At 40.7% G+C, this 19,692-nt stretch overlaps 1 protein-coding gene across 1 annotated transcript in view; it reads left to right on the top strand.

Annotated features, from left to right (window-relative positions):
• The window catches only part of Esrrg (estrogen related receptor gamma), a 176,462-nt gene that overhangs the window by 91,758 nt on the left and 65,012 nt on the right, over positions 1–19,692 (top strand). The window contains exon 3 of the mRNA XM_059280676.1: positions 19,136–19,246. Coding sequence (XP_059136659.1) covers positions 19,136–19,246 — 111 coding nt within the window. The remainder of the gene's footprint in view (positions 1–19,135; positions 19,247–19,692) is intronic.

The following is a 19,692-nucleotide window of genomic DNA, read 5'->3' as shown; positions in this document are numbered from 1 at the left end:
GGACATTTGGAAGGCAGGGGCTGAGCATTCCAAAGTTCTAATAAATGTTTGATGTTTCTAGAAGGCAGACCCAATTCTGAGGCCATCCAGGAGCCCACCAAGTTCACCTCATTGGAACTTATAAGAGAGTCCACCCATCTTCCTCACTTACAAAATTGCAAGGAGTGTTGAATCAGGAACCAGGGACAAAGACCATACATTGTCCTATGATACCAGAGTTAACTTGTCTGACATTCTGTGCAAAAGGAACATCACATTGTCACCAAGCTATGGCCAGGTATCAGTAAAGGTGTGTGGTTTGCATTCATGTATGTGCATGTGCATTTGGCGGTCCAGAGCGGACATCATGTCTCTTCTGTGATTGCTCTTAAGACACGGTCTTTTGCTGAATCCAGAGCTAATCAATTCTGGCCGGTATCACTAGCCAGTTTGTCTGGAGAATCCTCTGCCTCTGCTTCCTCCTTGATTACAGGCAGTCACTACACTTGCCTGTCTTTAACTTGGGTTCTGGGGTCCAAGTTCCAGGCGTCCAGCTTTCAGGGAAGCAGCTCTTTATCCAGTAAGCTATCTCCCCATCCCAAGATATCTTTTCTACGTTAATATGAAGAGTCTTGGAACTAGGGAAACAAATACAACACACTGATCATCTCTTCCCCAACTCTCTCAGCCTGTAAACCAGGTAGTAGTTAATAGTCCTATACTGATGCTTCTGAGTTATGATCCAAGTCCAAGTTATGTACTGACATTAACTAGTTACTTCCACGTCAGCATCAACTGTGTTCCAAAGTCTGAGTTGGAGGCCATTAATACATTTGAGTTCTCAGGAACAGAAAAGCATTAAAATTATAGATATATATCCATATAGATGACAGGCCTGAATTAATTCATAATAATAAATTTATTAATGTTCCAGATTGCATTGGCTGTTATTTGTTTAAGGGTAGCACCCTGCTCTCTGATTTGGGGATATCAAAAGGTTACAGAAGAACCAGTAGCCCAAGGGGATGAGAACTGTAAGAACAAAACAATTTTTAAGCTTGTCAAAACTCAAATACCAATTTTCACTGCTTTTTAAAAAAAAGCCCTAATGATCAGTGGCTTTCAATCAAGTTAAGCCATCAGATAGAAAATGAAAGTGAAACCACAGGTATAATCCACATATTTATTGCTATTGGTTCACAATGATGATTGAGCATTAGCCATGGAGAACATGTTAATATGCTATGCCTGCAAAGGCACAGAGAGGTGCACATACCTGTGATAGGTTGCCTATTTATACTGTTGCTGATAAAACAAACAAATAACAAAAACATGGGATTTGATCCAAGTCCCAACTCATGTAACTTCAAAAGGTGTATGGTGTGAAATTAGAATAGAGATCCAATATAACCTTATCAATGAACTAGGAAGAGACCCCGCCCCCCCCCAGCAACATAGTGCATGCTCAGACACTAGTTTTCATTCATGATGCTCACGCCAAACACTGTTCAGCCTACAGACTATCCCTACTTAAAGTGCTTATTGCCACATGTGTATATGTTGTGTGTGTGCATATGTGTGTACATGCATAGGTGTGTGTGTGTGTGTGTGTGTGTGTGTGTGTGTGTGTGTGTTTGTGTGTGTACGTGCATGAGTGTCTATGAGTTTGTTGGGCTATATAGGGTTCCTATACTCAGTGAATTCTTTACAGATTATTCTCCTTTTGTTCCTTTCCAAACAATTTTATTTTAAAATGTGAATTATTTTTTGAAACTCCAAAGCAAAAAGGGGGAAGGGAGGCAAATCCTTCTCTTGTGAAAACAATTATTGTCCTTATTTTTTTATTTATTCATTTTTGGGTTAATTTAGTCTGGCTAAAATTACATACATATTCATGTTTCTTAATAAGAACAAAGATTTACTCTTAGTTATTTTCCATAAATTTGTTCTCATAAGCACTTGATCGACACCCACTCTAACTCTTGGAAGGAAATCTCAGACTATCCATGAATGCTGCTTCCAGGTCTGTAATTCATTAACTCTTTCCCCCAACGTCTAAATGCTTCTCTACCAGACAGTGGTGAAGTTACATCTACTCACTTTGAAAATTCAGAAGAGAGCAAGGAGGGGTGTATGGGGGGTTTGGAGGGAGGAACGGAAAGGGAGAAATGATGTCAAGTTATGATCTCAAAAATAAAAGAAAAAAATTTAGTCTTGGCCACACACTGTAGTCAAAATATAGACTGTTTATTCCTAAATGCAGCAGAATGTTTTTGGATTATTTATTTTTATTATTTTCAGTATGTGGGTGAGTGTGTGCTTTGTGGGGTATGGGCTGCTCAGTGCAGATGCCTATGGAGGCCAAGGCCTCACGTCTCCCTGAGCTAGAGTCATAGACTCTAGTTTACAACTTACATTGCTTTGGTGCTGTGGTCCTCTGCAAGAGCAGCAAATGCTTGTAACTGCTGAACCATCTCTCTAACTCATAACTAGTGTTTTAAAATAATTCCCACTTGGTTCTAAGCATTGATTAGAAGCAGCATTATTGATTGTGAAATAAATTATAATTCTTTCAAAAATGATGTGTCTCACAATTCCCCAGAATACATGTCCATTTTTGAATTAAATACAATTATTTCTCTTCAGTTTACTGCGGATGCATGTAAGATTTTATAATGCTCAGTTTATACTAAGGTACCAAGCATATGATATTGTTCATTAAACCCTCATTCATCACACAGGTGTGGTTGGAGAATAGATATGGTAGTTGTAAGCATGATAAATTGTCTTTTTAATGTGATGGGGGTACTAATTGATGGAGGGTTTGAAAGCCCCACTTACTTAGGCAATCATCTTATATAAATAGAAGTTGACATAGATGTATGATTGCACTTAATAGATGCTCCCTAAATAGTAAGAAGACCTTCTGGCCTTTTTCCATCGATGTATGTTAAGCTCCATTTAAAATAAAACACCAACTATTGTTTTCTTTTTTTAAATTCAGTTATATACCCATGACAAACACTACTTTAGCAGTATAAATTTCCAAATATCTCAAAAGTGTTTTTTTTTAAAAAATTTCATTGTGTTTGACACCTTGATTTCAAATACACTACTTGCAATAGTGTATTCTAAACTGAGATCACTTCTATTCATTCTCTGTTAAATAAACAGGATTTGATTCCAATTTAGTTAAAAATAATTCAAATTTAGAGAGAAGTATACATCAGTGCAATTCTTTGTTAAAAGTTTTTATACAACATTTTAGAGTATGTTGATAGCTTGCTAAATGGAACTTAACATACATTTAAAAAGCTTATTCTATATTCATATTCTTCATATATATTCTTATTTCATCTTTGAAAACCAAAATATTTAATAAGCACCATGGATGCATGAAAAATGCCAAGTAATGTTTTTCTCTGTAGATGCTTTTCATTTTTATCCCTGGCTCCTACTTATATTGTATGCAACCCTTTGAATTTTTCTCATTTTAGGATCACACACATTGATAAATGAACAATCTCATTTAATTTGAATGAATGATTAGAATGATTTCAACCATTTTTATCTTCATTCTTATTTGCTAAGGATTTTTTTACGAGATTTTTTGGTACCATGAGATATGGGTAATTAATAGAATGCAGGCAATGGCTGATGCTAATATTACCCTAGTCAATATTGATATCCTTTAGTTACACCCTCAAAAGAAGGTAAATCCCATAGTCAAATACGTGGGGAATTACAAAGTCCAACTCAGTTTTTCCCATTGGTAATACCACAAACACTGAGGGTCTTGCTTCCTTTCTATTGATATAACTGATACCAAGAACAAAAGCAGTTTAGGGGAGGAATGGGCAGCTTGCAGTCTATCACTGAGGGAAGTCAAAGCAAGAACTCAAGCAGGAATTTGAAGCAGAAACCATTGAGGAATACTGTCTGCCATCTCACTCACTTAGGCTCACACTAAGTTAGTTTTCTTTTATATCCCAGGACCACATGCATAGGGATGGTCTCACCCACAGTGGGCTTGGACTACCTGCATCAGTTTAACCAAGACATGATACAAAATCTTTTAAAGGCTTAGGCTGGGGAGGTGGCCCAGGGGAACAGTGTTTACTTTTCAAGAACAGGATCCTGATTTTCTGTCCCCTGCACCCACATAAAAGCTGGTCATGATGGAGTGGTGTGTGCATGTAACTTCAGTGATGGAGAAATGTATTCATTGATATATATATCCCAAGAGCTCACAGGCAGAGGTGTGGTAGTCCAGCCATTTAGTGAGCTCTATATTCACTGATAGGTTGAGAAAAACACCTGACTCTGGTTTATTCTCTCTCACACTTGCACACACACATGCACACACAGCAATAGGCACAGGTGCACACATGTGCATATGTTTATATCACATACACAAAGGAATTATAGGAACAGCAAAAAGTTTTTAATTATTTCTTATGAATTATTTAACATCTGCAATAATATAAATAAGTGTTTTTTCTCAAAAGTATGTAGGTTTATATAAAACCATTTTAGAAAGAGCTAATTTGATTCCTCATATAGTAATATTGTATTTACATCTAACTAAATTAATTAGACAAATGGGGGAAGAAATGAATGAGAGTAAGAACAGCTTTTATGCCAACTTCATCCCCGAACATGCAAGCTCTCAGCTCTGCTGTCTACTTTATGATGAGCTTAAATGCATGAATAAACCCAGACATAAGGTCATCTCAAACTTTTAGAAAAAATAGAAGTGTTATACTTTCTCCAGTCTTCACCAGAGTGGACCAGTGCTGTGCTCTCTTGATCTGCTTGTGGTTCTGTGGGTTCAATTTCACGGTCTTTCATTTCCAAGGCCAACAGGGATTCCAAGTGCGGAGAGGCCAGCCATGAAGGCCCCTAGATGGAGCAGAGGCCTCATGCTGCCCAGCAGTATGGATTGTGATGGATTAGGACACTGCTGCCTCTTCCAGGGTGGGGGCAGGGGCATCCCTTGTAGTTCTTTTTGTGGCAGTGAAGTTGAGAGGCTTAGAAAAAGTAAATTTCTGAAATCTGTTCTTGAGCAGAATCCAGTATCTCTGTTGTAGAAGCCCATGTTGCAGGATCAACAGAAGTTGCGGGTTAGCCATTTCCTTCCATAGAGATTCACATTTGTCTCCTGTCTTTTGCTAATTAATACACACACATACACACACACACACACACACACACGCACATGCACACACACACACACACACACACACACACACACACACACACACACACGTGCCCATTAATCCTGGCTGCCCTGGTTCTGATGCTATCTGTGTATAGGAACTGTCCAAATATCCAGTGTGTCTTACACCTTATAAAAAGACTCAGGGACTCATGTTCAATTCTGTGATGTGTTATTTTTGCATGAGGAAAGGTTTTCATAATGTGCCTTCATGTATTCAAAAACAGTGAGAGCATGAGTTTTCCCACCTTCTTTCAACCCTCCTGCAATCACTGTCACTGATCATCCCATTTCCTGTCCATGTCACCTCCTTCAGAGTTATTCTAGCCACACCTTCTGCCCCTTCTGTACCTAATGATTCCCTAACCCAAAGGAAGCACCTTTATTTCCTAAATTCCAATTCGTAAAAAAAAAAAAATATTTTATTTCATATAGATGAATGTTTGACTGCAAACATGAGTGTGCACCGTGTGTGTGTGTGTGTGTGTGTGTGTGTGTGTGTGTGTTGCCTTCAGAGGCCAACAGAGGGCATCAGACATGCTGGAGCTAGAGTTACCGATGGCTATGAGCATCCACATGGATACTGTGAACTAAACATGGAGACAGTGCTCTAAACCACTCTCCATCTCTCCAGCCCCTAAACTCCAATTCTTGCTTCCTCATGTGACTGTCGGAACAGTCCACAGCATGGACCTACTGTTCCGAGCCTGAAGGTCCTCTTCCTGTACTGAAAGAAGGGCCCCAAAGGAAGTACTCTCCACCAACTGACTCTCTTTAGTCACTGTGGAGAGCCTAGTAACAACAGATTGCAGAGAAACCAAGAACTTCTCTCTGGGAAGATATATATTCCTGTAAAAGATGGACATATTGAGTAAACATGATGGATGGATTTCAGAAGGTCTTTGCCACTATTCTCTGCAAACGGCCACAGGGACTTCCAAAGTGATTCTCTTTCAAGAGGGCTTGTTTGGACCAAAACATGTCAGCACTTTTAACTGACAGGTGCTCGGGTGGGGTCTGGGTGATTAAACTTATAACCTTGTTAGGAATGAGTTCTAATGAAAACCCTTTTCCATTAACATTGGATGGAAAGCCCACTAAACAAGATTTTAAAATTAGAGTTTTGTGTTGTAGTCTATAGGACAGCTTGAGCTATTGGGTCATTTAATTTGCACTTTTACATAATGAGGGAATAAGTGAAATTCAAGGATAATTTCTAAATCGCTACCAACATATAATATGATTAGTTTAAGCAACCAGTTGTCACACTTGGCTCCCATCAGGGAAGTTCCAGCAGTTGGCTTCTTCTAACTCCATGGACACCAAAAGTTATAACTGGCAACCTGGCAGCCCAAGGACTACATCATCAGCTGGAAATGTATGAGCAGTTCCACTACAATGGCTTTACATAAAGAAGCAGAATGGTGGATTCTTTTAGATATATATGTGTATGTGTGTGTCTGTACATATATGTATGTATATATATATGTATGTATGTATATGTGTATATATATTTATACACACACACACACATAGTGAGTTCTCTTTTCAGGAAGATACTTTACAAATGAGTGGTTCTTAAACATACTTGATCAGGCCGTGTAATTATTAGAACAGAAAGAAAAATAAGTAATATTGTATTGATTGAGAACATTTGTTCATGCATAATCTATATCTGTATATCTGTGAGTATACAGTAATTGCTTTCACTATGTGTATTTGTGTATCTCTGTGTATACAGTAGTCCCCCTCACCTGAAGATTCTACTTCAGTCTGAAAATAGTAAATGGAAAATTCTGGAAATAAAGAACGGTTACATTTTCGACTATTGTCCCTTCTGATGAGCATGGTGGAACCTCAGGTTGTCCTGTTCCCTCTGCCCCAAGTGTGGAGCTACCCTTTCCCAGCATATCCATGGCGCCTGTGCCCCTAAACTGCCAGTCACTTGGCAGCTGACAAAGGCCTCACCTGGAGTGCCGCAGTTACAGAGCACTTGTGCTCAGGAGCCCTTACTTTTCTTAATAACATCCCTAACTCATAAGAGTGATGCATGCAGCATGGCTATGCTGCAGAGGGCCCATATGTTGCTTCCTTCTGTGATTTAAGAAATGGTAAAGCCTGCTGAGGTCACCAAGCTGTGTAGTAAGAAGGAATCCTTGATCCATACTGTCATAAAGAAAGGTTTAAAAACTGTGCTAGACTTTCTTTCGCCTCAAACCAAAAATTAGAGCCACAATATGTGATGAAAGCTCAGGAAAAATGGAAAGGGCCACAGGGGTGTGTGTGTGTGTGTGTGTGTGTGTGTGTGTGTGTGTGTGTGTAGACTGGGGTATAGTCTATATAGAGTTTAGTGCTGTCTGGGCTGTCAACATTCACCAAGGATCTTGGAACATGTCTCCATGGTCATTGGGTATGTGTACACATCTACACAAACATACTTGAATTTCGGGACAGCTGTGCATGATGAGATGCAACCTTTATCTCTGTGATATATCTAATGGAATATGTCATATTTCATCCATGCTTTTCATTCTGCAGATCAGGTGCTGTTTAGTTCAGTGGCAGAGCTCTCTCCCATCCTTGGGTGGCTTTCAGAATGCCCATTATGTGATCCTCTTCTGCTCAGCTGAACCCAGATGTGGTAGCAAACCCGAGGTTGTCTGTAATCTCCTAGTTTCAGCCTCCCCCTCCATGTGCAGTGGACATTGATCTTTTCCTAATGCAGCAATAAGCTGCAAGCATTTTTCAAACGGGTATTTTATTTGCTCTATTATCGGTGAGAACAAAGGGAAGTGCATTTGGCCAAGGTCAGTGTGAGAGGCACTAAGGCCCGTGCCAGCAAGCCTTCTGCTGGCGGCTCCGCTAACACTGTCCATTTGGCTCCAATCTTCCCTGATTGAGGATACAAAGTGTGTTATGTTTCCAGCTGCCCGGGCACTTGTCAGACTCCAAATCTGTGGGTCACTTCCATCTTCTTAAGTATTTCATTCATAGACTCTTGGAACAGGAAGAGAGCTTACCACGTGGTCCATTCATTCATCTGCGTCCAGGCAGGAAGGCAATAAAAGTGTCTTGGGAAGAGAATGGTGTTTTTTTTTTCATTTGTCAAATTTCCCAAGTCCAGGGACATATGGTCTTTCCTGTTTCACTTTCAATATCTAAATATAATTCTAAATACAATTCTCATGTGAAGATCTGACTGAGATCCCCTTAGCAGATCAACTCCTGTTTCCTTTTATAGTATGTAAGAAGAATGTTGAAATATTAAATTGTGAGACTCTACCTTCCAACCAACTCTTTTTTTCCTTCTTTTGTATTCACTTTGTTTTGTGACCTTCATGTTTCCCTGTCTTTTAAAGTATACTAACACACTAAGAAAAACAGCAACTGAGAATTACAGAAAGTATTGCAAAGAGATCCATATGTTGTGTATACATTTTAGCGGGAGAAATACAAAATAAATCAACCAAGCAGATAAAAACACCTGATTAATAAATGATCCATAAATGTATTTGTTCACCTTTTTAGTATTTTTGAGTCTTCCTTTGTAATAAGTTGTGCGTTCAACATGGCAAATTCACTGATGTTAATATACAGTTAAAACATACAACAAAATCATTTGGCTGTATTTTTGATCCTTTGATCCAATTTCAAATAGTGTGTGGAATTCAGCTGAATATACATAACAGTAGAGTGTGTTAAAGTCTGTTTGGGGGCCAGGCTGTGTTTCAGAAACACAGAGGCAAACAGTTGTCCAATAGGATAGACTAAGAAAACTGGTTTGGAAAACAAGAGAAATTTTCATGGGAAATTCTACCTCTCCCTACATACAATAGTGACGGCTGGGGCTTTGACTCACAGCATCTAGCCTTGAGCTGCCTCGTGACCAGATGAGTGTGTTTGCTCTGTTCTTGGCTCTGGCTAGAACCTAAAACCTGCTCCCCACAATGTGGGTCCTTTGAACAAAGGTCTCCTGTGACAAGTCCCCAAAGAACATCTGTCAAGAAATCCCCTGCTTGGTGCAACAGACTCCTCCTGGGGACCCAGGTGTTTACCTTGGCACACACCGTGTGTGTGTGTGTGTGTGTGTGTGTGTGTGTGTGTGTGTTTTCTATACCAGTCCAAATACAAGGTCTTTCTAAATTCCTGTAGCAGCATTTGAAGACAATTTCTCCTTCCTTTTTTTCCCTTTCTTCTTCCTTCCCTCCCTCCCTCCCTCTCTGCCTATCTCCTTCTCCCACTTCCTTCCCCCTTTTCTCTTTCCCCCCTCTCTTCTTCCCCTTTCTTTTCTGTTTCTCGGGTGTTCTGGGATACACTCAGGCTTGGTTTGAACTTGATGTTTTCCTGCCTTAACCTCCCAAATGCCGAGAACTCAGGCCTGTGCCACCGTGCCCAACCTAACTACTCACCTTAAAGAGTATGCACTTTCCTGATGTGGAGAATGTCTTTGACAGGAGATTTCATTTTACTGTTTAGATTTATTTACATCTAACTCTTTTACTTAGCTCTACCACTTCATGACAATTAAGATTGAATCTGAAATCATTTCTTATTCAGACCTGACCACTCATTTAGCATGAACATCAGATGTAAAAAACGTAATGCCTCCTGTGTATCTACCATCTTTGTCAAGGAAACTGAATTTGTAATTATTTATTGAAAGCAGAAAGCATCTAGATTCCACAAATAAACAAGAGATCAAAAGATAGTGAACAGAAATGAGCCATATAGGAAACACTGCTTGTTTAGTGTGTAACATTTTTATTGATTGATATATATGTACTTATTTATATATGTGATTTTTAATTATCACCATGTCTCACAATCCACCTACCCTCATCTTAAGTCCCTCAACAGAAAATTCAGACAAATTTGGGGAGGGAAACATTTATAATTAGGTGTCTTGAAGCGTTCGCGGGTAGCTGCTCATCTCTGTGGACAAGGCTGCCTGTGGCAAGGTGTGCCCACTGGTTCCTGTGCACCCCTCATCTCTGTGGACAAGGCTGCCTGTGGCAAGGTGTGCCCACTGGTTCCTGTGCACCCCTCTTCTTAGCTCTGAATTTCCACAGGGTCTAGGCCTTTTATAATCTTTCCTGTCTCTCTTTCCTCTCTTTACTAACTCCCCTCAGAAACATCTAAGCTCTTCTTGGTAATGGAGAGAGGTTGGGTTGGGAGCATCTCCAGTAACACTCAGTAGAGCATCTCTTTGTCTCCATTTCAGAATTCCTTTATTATTTTCTTTTTTTCCCACTGAAGATCTAACAATGGGACCTTGAAACTCTACTCCTTCCCTCCCTGTAAGACAGGATGACGGTGGTTCACAACCCAACAACCTGTTAGCCATCTTAACTTCATATTTAGTGTATCTTATCTTTGCATGATATTAAAATTTGACTCAACATCATTGGTGCTCTTGTTTGCAAAGCAAACCCTGAGAGGTTCTTTGAATGCCTTTTTCTATTATTGTGTTGAACTTCTTGCTGCCAATGTCACAAGGGATTTGAAATAAGCCATTGTGCCACAAGAAAGCCTGTCTCTCCTATGACATTTAGGAATGTATATGTTAACATTATATCTATATTTGATCTCTATTTAACTGATTTTTTTCTATATATTTTATGTACTGGGTAGAGTTTCATTACACAGAACCTGAGATATACACCATCTTGATATAGTCTGTGGTAGATTTTACTTTGTTATCATCTATCTATCTATCTATCTATCTATCTATCTATCTATCATCTATCATCTATCTATCTATCTATCTATCTATCATCTATCTACCCATCTATCCATCATCTATCTATCTATCTATCCATCCATCCATCTATCCATCCATCTATCCATCCATCCATCCATCCATCTATCTATCTATCTATCTATCTGTCCATCTATCCATCCATCTATCTAACAGGGACCCATCTAGCCTTGACCTAACTATAGGATGATTGGGAACTTCTGATCCTCTTGTCTGCATCTCCATAGTGCTGGGATTAAAGCTCAGCTCCAGTCCTCCTGATTTATGTGGTATGGGGAATTAAGCCTGGGACTTTATGAACAACACCAAGCCCTGGACCAGATGAACTATACTCTCAGCTTCCAGATTTGTTCGGTTTCAGATTTTTACCTTGGCGGGTTATAAGGATCACCAGAGAAATATCACTAAGCACTGTGCTTCTCTTCGTTATCTATAACTGGCTCTCAAGTTCCTGCTTGTGTCTGCTGATGTCACTTGAGTGTCTGGCAAATCACATACTATTGAGGACTGAAAGTTTTCTTCTGGGATTTCTGTAAGTTTCCCTTCAAGCTTCACCAGTCTTAGCTGGTTTGTCCATGTCATCTAGGTTCCTGTCCACTTTATAGTGCCCAAAGACCTCCAGATTCTCACCATCATGCTCTGTCACATATTTCCAAAACCACAAAAACTAAAAGCAAACCTTGGTGTATCCTCTTTGAAATCCACATCCCTGTGCTGTTGTTGTTAGAGTCTTACTATATTCCTCCCATCCAGTGGGCTAAAATGATCAGCGCTCTCTGCTCAGCCATGTATAAACCAGAGTGGCTGGTTCCCTATGCCCTGCACTCTGCAGACATTGCTTCCCTGCTCCTGCAGAGTGGCCCAGGGGATTTCTGCACTGTGAGGAGCACTGCTGTTGTATAAAAACATCCTCCTGCTAGCATCACCGTGATTGTTGATTAGTGGAATCACTGCTTTTGATGGATCTGCCCGGTTTTATATTTGTGCCCATTACCCCATAACTTTATTGGCAGGAAATGGTTATTTCTAAAAGTATAAATAGTTATCAGCTTAACTAAGACAAAATATTGTTTGATAGGCTACATACACTATAGTAATATGATTTTTTTTAAGATAAAAAGGAAAGGAGATTTGGCAGAAATGGCTTACTGTATAAGACAATTTGTTGTGCGATCATGAGGACCTGAGTTCAGATTTCCAGCACCCACATAAAACACCAGGTGTGGCTAGGCATGTGGGTTCATGCCTCCAATTCCAGCACTTTGGATGTACAGGCAGGATGGTCACTGTGAATTTGAGGCCAGCTTGTTCTACACAGTGAGTTTCCGACTAGCCCAAGCTACATTATAAGAGCCTGTCAGAAAAAGAAAGACCTGGTGTGGCCACTTGTGAGTTCACCTGCCTCCAGAGTGCTGCGGGAACAGCAAGGAAAGGGTTGTGGACGTTGGCTGACTCCCAGCCACGCTTCTGATTCAGTGAGAGACCCGGTATCTGGGGGAAAAGGTAGAGGGTGAGAGAAGGACTCTGGAATGTTCTCTGGCCTCCAAGCACAGGCACCCTTTCCCCCTCCATACATGTGCACACACCACAAATTACACATACACACCAGAAAAAGAAAGCCACCAAAGTAAAAGGAAGGTTTTCTTTTCCTCTTTAAAGACAGCCCCTATGTTTAGCAAGTGCAGGCCAAGCGTGCCTGCCCCTGACAGGGGAGAGGAAGAAATAGTGCCTTTTGAACAGGAGGTTTCTCTAATTACACTGGGGAGGTGGTAATGGTAGGTATTGCATGTTTAATGCAATGTTCTGGATGCCCCTTTCTCCTCTTGCCTTTTATTTTTTTCCCTATCACAGAAACCTCAGCCTGAGCAGAAATAAAAGGTTCAAAGCTTGTCAGCATTAGTTTATAGATAGCTGTTTAAAAATAATGAGATATTGGGTATTGTGAGGCTCAGGGCAGTCTTGCCCGACTCATTTATTTCCATTCACCTTTTGTCAGAATTGCAGACAGAAGACATTCAATTAAACCACGTCACCTGTTGCAGATGACCTAATTTGTACTTGTATGTGTCACAGATTAGGCCTCCATGCTTCACACAAGCAACTTCACCTCAGCTAAGGAAACATTTTCCCTGCTAAATATTTTGTGGATAGTGATTTCAAATTCCTGCCCTTTCCAGCTTCAATCCAGATTATAACTTTGGTGCCAGAGCCATAGAGGCAGCCAAGAGCGGTGGGCTGCACTTCAGGGATCTGGGGATCAAGGGGCTTCTTTGGGGGTTTGTCTTGTATGCATTAACCTACATGTGCATGTTGGATGCACCTAGAAGGTTGTGCAGTTTCCAGTGCGAGCTTTCCATGTTAATTATCCAGATGGCTATTGGGAAGGCCAAGAGGAAAGTCTCCTCTCTGCTTCTTGTTCATGTATTTATAGGACAAGAAAGCATTAATGTGAGCCTTGGCTTTTTATCTCATTTAGGGACTAAAGTCTCTCTGACTCTCTTTCTGTCTCTGTCTCTCTCCCTCTCTGCCTACCTTTCAATCTCTTCATGATCCTTTTCTTTTACCTCTTCACATATTACAGTATTTCAATGCACAGATGGAGCAGCTTCTGACACTCCTGTTTTGTAGACCTGATATTCTAGCCCAAGTAACAATAATCATCAGCCACCACACGTGGACATGGGCCATCGATGGTGTCTGTCAGAACTATAAAACTTGGCTGTGATATCCCTTTGCTTCTGTGTTGTGGCAAAGCCAGACCTGTCTAATAGGCAGTGCCCTTTCAGTGAGGAATGAGGAGCATGGGAATTTATAACCTGCCTTGCTTCAGAAGAAAAGATTAGAAAGTCTTTTAATTTAATTTTTAAAAACTCATCACTGGATTTGTTCACAGCTGTGGACGCAAACATCTAGCTGAGTCACTAGGACCAGGACTGAATGGAAGGAGTCACATTCCTTCTGTTGGCTCTGTTCTCCCTCTTATCTGGGCCAGGTCAGCATGCAGATAGATATCCTTTCCTCCAGTAATTTGCTTTTAATCTTCTGGTCTAGGCATTCTCCCCGATGAACACATCTGAATCTGACTCTTACACATCATAGTTTTCCCACCTGTAAAATGGGAAAAGAATTGCAACTGCCCCATGGGATTACTTTGAGGGTATGTGTGCGTACATAATTCAACTCACCCTGAGTGTTTAGCGCATAACAAGCTCTTGGGAACTAGTATAGGCTAGTGACTGCCTTGGCTTTTGTTTCTCACAGGACACATCAGGCATGGACTGGCTCATTGAGTTAACTTGTAGGTTGTGCTTGTTGAGAGTAGGCACCAGGAGGCAGTTTGTTAAAACAGGGAGAAAGGGACTCAATCTCAAAGCCATATTTAACAATATTGCTGTCTATTTTGAGAGGGTGAAGATAGCTACAAAAACCACCCAGGGCTTGGTTTGTCATGTCGCCTTAGATGATCTGCAGGCAGTTAATGTGGTTGGTTTTCCCCCGGAGCATCTGTGTGCATATACAAATAATTTCTACTCATCCCCCTGCTGGGAAGCCCATAAATACGCATAGCTGCCAAGGTTTTGTCCCCAAGGAGAAGCCCAGCAGAAGCTGCCGTGGAAATTCCCAGTGCTGGGCTGGACTCTGCTACTTCTTGGTGCCTCTTGCTGGAGTTCCTGCAAGAGAACTTCCTCTGTGCTCTGAGTAGATGCTTCCCTCAACAGTCACCAGCAGATGGATTCCGGGTATGGTCAGATGCTCTCTTCCTATAGGGGAGGAGAGGAGTGCTGCTGGGCAGCAGAGGAAGCACACAGGGTACCAGACAGTAGAAGGGAGGGCAATAGTCTTGAATGATCATTTCAAAATTGTTTGTATTTTACGTGATCGCTTGTTTCTTTCTTAAGTTTTCTGGGATCTTACCTTTAATGTCTTTTAGTAATTCTTTACTTTGGAACAATGTAAGTGTCTTAATTTTAAATTAATAAAGTAGGTAAGGATATTCTTAATAATTAATATTAATAATTAATATTCTTAATAATTCCCCAAAATATACATAGAATCCATCTGACTTTACACTATTAAAATAATGAAAGCTGCCTTTGACTTTAACCACATAATAGCGTGAAAATTTGCATTTGGACATAACGTGCTGGCTTAACGTGACCGTGCCCACGTGACCTTGGCTTGACCCTTTGGCTTTGTGTAGTGTTTATTCTCTTCACAGCATTTTTTCCTCCTCCTACTACTCTTGCTCTTTCCACTTTGTAAATTTGGACAGTGTGTACAATTTGTGACTCCCTAGTGGCATGCAGGCACACACAGCACTTGAAGAAGCCTCGTGAAATGTTCTAGTAGGTAGGAAATGCCAACTATTAACATCTTTTATGTATTTATTTATTGAAAAAAGGTAACTGTAGTCTCTGCTTGAGTAGACAATCCAGTCACTTTAATTAACTTCAAAATCCTGTCACACACACTGTTTCATGGGCACATTATTTTTTCAGGGGCAAAATAACCCCTCACGTTTTAATTTTTTTCAAAAATATTCTCCAAGTAAAGCCTAAGGAGAAATTGCTTATGTAAAACTGTAGAAGTGTAAAAAACAGGCATGGTTATCTTTGGCAGAGATTTTTCAATCCACTGATGTTTGGTTCTAACTAACCTAGCTCTCCCAATTACTGATCATAAACAATATCATTATTTATTTTTGCCAAAATGGTTTGAAACTTTATGTTAAGTTGTAATTAGTAATTCTGTACTTCATATTGGACAAATTATAGCTGAACTCAAGGAAAACATATTTGTTTATTTAGTTATTTAGTTACTATTTTTTTTGTTGAGACTGGGACTTGCTTTGTTTCCCAGTCTGGAAATGAAGTGAGATCCTGTCTCAAAAGAAATGAAACCAAACATCTAAGTTCTGATTTTTTACTCAGATGAGTGAGTCCATCAGTTGTCAATAATCTAAGGCGAAGAAGCTGTTGGCACATGTTCAGAGGCCCCTTCAAGTCTGGTTTAGTCTATGCTGCTGTTTCTAAATGTGTTTGTATCTGGTCCAGGCGAGAAGAGGCTGGCTCTTGTTGGTCTGGGTTTTGCTCCAGTATAAAGAAATAGATTGCTGAATGGTGTGGTGCAGCACAGAGATATTTGGAGCTATCATAGTTGTATTGTCCTTTAAACTTCCTGTGAGTGTAGTGAGCTACAGAAAATGGTCAGGATGACGGTCACTGTCCCTCCTGGGGTGCAAAGAAGGCAGTTTTCCCCAGGTTTGAGAGCAAAGTTAAAAGGCAGTAGTAGATATATTTTACTTTGTTTGAAATACTTGAAAAATTTAATATTTGGCTACTTTTGACTGAGAATGAGTTTCCACATGAATACATTATTATGATCTTTTAAAACATATTGACTTCAGAAAATTTTGCTATTAATTGTTACCCAAACTTGGCAGGAACACTGTTCTGCACATCGAGTCTCTGTCACATTTTACTATAGAATTATTACTCTCATACTTTATGAGTATCAATATCTAGTCTTTTCCCCCACTGTCATATAAATAAAACTCACAAGTCATAAAAGAATTCTTTGTCCAATTGATTTCCATTTTAGAGAATAAAGAGTGAATTCCTGGTGTATTTTGAAAGCTTTTGACAGTTCAGGAACTGGCCGGGTGTGTGGATGGGTGGATAGTTGGTACAGGAAGATGGATATACAGGTGTGTGGGTAGAAAACTACTTACCTGCCAAGATGGAAAGGGATCGAGATAGGAGTCGTGTGGAGCATGGACAGAAAGTCCAAAATCAAAAGGGAGATGCCTAGTGATGTGGTTATCACACACTGCTTGAGAGTGTTTCTGCAAATGCAAGACATGGCATAGCAGGAAACTCTATTGACGTGTGTGTGTGTGTGTGTGTGTGTGCGCGTGCACACATGTGTGAATGTGCATGTAGAGGCCAAGAGTCAACGTCCAATGTCACTCCTCAATCACTTTCTACCTTAGCTTTTGAGCCGAGGCTTCTTACTGAGCCTGAAGCTCACTGATTTGGCTGGGATGGCTGGTAACTGAGCTGCAGAACCCTCCAGTCTCTGCCTGTGAGCAACGGGATTACAGGTGTGAACTGTCACACTCAGCTTTGCCTCTGAGCCCTGGGGTTACAGGTGTGTATTGTCACACTCAGCTCAGCCTCTGACCGCTGGGGTTACAGGTGTGTACTGCCACACTCAGCTCTGCCTCTGACCACTGGGGTTACAGGTGTGAACTGTCACACTCAGCTTTGCCTCTGAGCCCTGGGGTTACAGGTGTGTATTGTCACACTCAGCTCTGCCTGTGAGCACTGGGATTACAGGTGTGAACTGTCACACTCAGCTCTGTCTCTGACCGCTGGGGTTACAGGTGTGTACTGCCACACTCAGCTCTGCCTCTGACCACTGGGGTTACAGGTGTGAACTGTCACACTCAGCTTTGCCTCTGAGCCCTGGAGTTACAGGTGTGTATTGTCACACTCAGCTCTGCCTCTAAGCCCTGAGGCTACAGGTGTATATTGTCACACTCAGCTCTGCCTCTGACCACTGGGGTTACAGGTGTGAACTGTCACACTCAACTCTGCCTCTGAGCCCTGGGATTAGAGGTGTGTACTGCCACACTCAGCTTTTCACATGGGATCTAGGAGTCAAGCTGAAGCTTGAGCAATGAGCATGTTAGTGGCTGAGCTGTCTCCCTGGCTTCTTTAAGTGCTTCTCACTAGACAGACTTCATTTTCAGAAATGGACCAGTTTTGAGCTGTGGAGACAGCCCAGGTAGGAAAACTGGCTATCAAGCCAGACAACCTGAGGTCCACCCCAGGATTCATATGGTGGAAGGACAAAACCAACTCTTGCAAGTTGTCCTCTGACCTCCACATGTGCACACAAGCACTTATGTCCTTCTGCAGCCAATACATAAAAATATAATAGATTAAAAGGAATTCCTCAGCTATGTGTGCAACTATATTGGAAATATAAATTCTCACACTAGATCCAAGCAATCTGAATCTATTCTGTGGGCTTTTTGTTCTAACAATTTTAGAGGTGACTAAAGTGTTCTCTCTTTTTTTACTTCTTTCTGTGTGTCATTCTCTCTCTCTCTCTCTCTCTCTCTCTCTCTCTCTCTCTCTCTCTCTCTCTCCCACCCCGTCTCTCCTTTATCCCTGTCTTCTCATATTACCTATAATAATAGCAGATTGAATGTCCTCACCTGGTTGAAGCTAGCTGACAGACATCAAGACTATGACTAATGTCCTGTGCATCTCAGGTGTAAATGGGACCACCTCCCATAAACTGGAAAAACCTTGGAAAAAGGTTTAGAGACAAAGTTATGAGAGAAGATAAAGCTTAAGAAGTGGGGAAAGAAGGGAAAAATACTAAACTTCAGTAAATATTGATAAACTCACAAAGAAAGGATCGGGCAATTAGAAGAATTAAGATAGATTTCTGTGGACATGAAGTGCTCTGAAAACTATAATTAAATATGTAGGATGGGAGGATAGATAGTTGAGTGGGAGATTTGACATTCTTATCTTCTGAATTCCCTCTGGAGGAAAACCCTTTATATCCCATTTGTACAGCCCTGCCCACTCTGAGTTTGCCCAATAGTGTGTCAATTTGTAAATAATATTCTCTTGAGGAAATATACTGGAATTTTAACACAGAACAGTTTTAGCCCGCATCAATCATGCCTTTCCCAAGCCCATAGGTGCTCTTTATTACATTCAGTTCCATGAGCACAGGAGAGGAGAGTTACATAGTTCTAGATCTTTCTGTGGACTGGATTCTACACATGGAGCTTTCATGTGTTGGAAGATGAGGATACAGAACACCAATGTCTATCTTGACAAACTACTACACTACAATAGAGAAACTTCTTTGAATTAATTTATATGGAAGTGTGCCTTTGCCCTGATGTACAAGTGGTAACTTTGATGGCTCTGTAGAAAAAAGGCCTTTTAAGTTTTCTAACCATAGGTATCCACAGTTTCTAAACACTGACAATTCTGATTTTGCTTCCAATTTTTTAGCCTTCTCTTGTAACACTGGTCCATTCTGAGTTCCACTCTCTGTCTCCTTAGCACTCCTGGGAGATACAGTTGATGTATTTGATTGTTCTGAAGTAACTACCTAAACAGTAATCCAGTGCCTGTCTCTGTCCACAGGGGTACGTCTTGACAGAGTGCGTGGAGGTCGGCAGAAGTACAAGCGCAGAATAGATGCTGAGAACAGCCCATACCTGAACCCTCAGCTGGTGCAGCCAGCCAAAAAGCCATGTAAGTACAACAGATGTGCCTGGCTTCCCAGACACAGAATCCTCCCAATTGGCACTGTGTATACTAATGTTGGCATGCCCATCTCTACTGACTCCAAGGAAACTCCTCTTCATTGGAGAACATGAACTCTATTTTCAGGGGATTGTCTATAAAGAGCAATGTCAACCCAACAAATGGACTATCTCATTTCTTTTAAAGGTATCTATGATAATTCTCTACCCTCCCTGTTTGTGTCTAGTCATTTTGCAGAAGCATAAGCGTATTAATGCACAGCTTATATAGTGTGAATTTTATATTTCCTGGTTGTCTTTATTTGCAGAGGTACATAAAATGGATCATCCTGTGATCATTAGCTCATTGGAGCTGTTACTTTCAGATTTCACAAGAAAGTGACTTTTGTAGTTTTCCCTAACTAAATGAGTTTGGCTGCTCAACCTCCCAATGAA

This window comes from Peromyscus eremicus, chromosome 15, assembly GCF_949786415.1.
Source record: "Peromyscus eremicus chromosome 15, PerEre_H2_v1, whole genome shotgun sequence".
NCBI lineage: Eukaryota > Metazoa > Chordata > Mammalia > Rodentia > Cricetidae > Peromyscus > Peromyscus eremicus.
The sequence above is the reverse complement of the archived record's forward strand: the minus strand, read 5'-3'. Positions and strand labels throughout refer to the sequence as shown.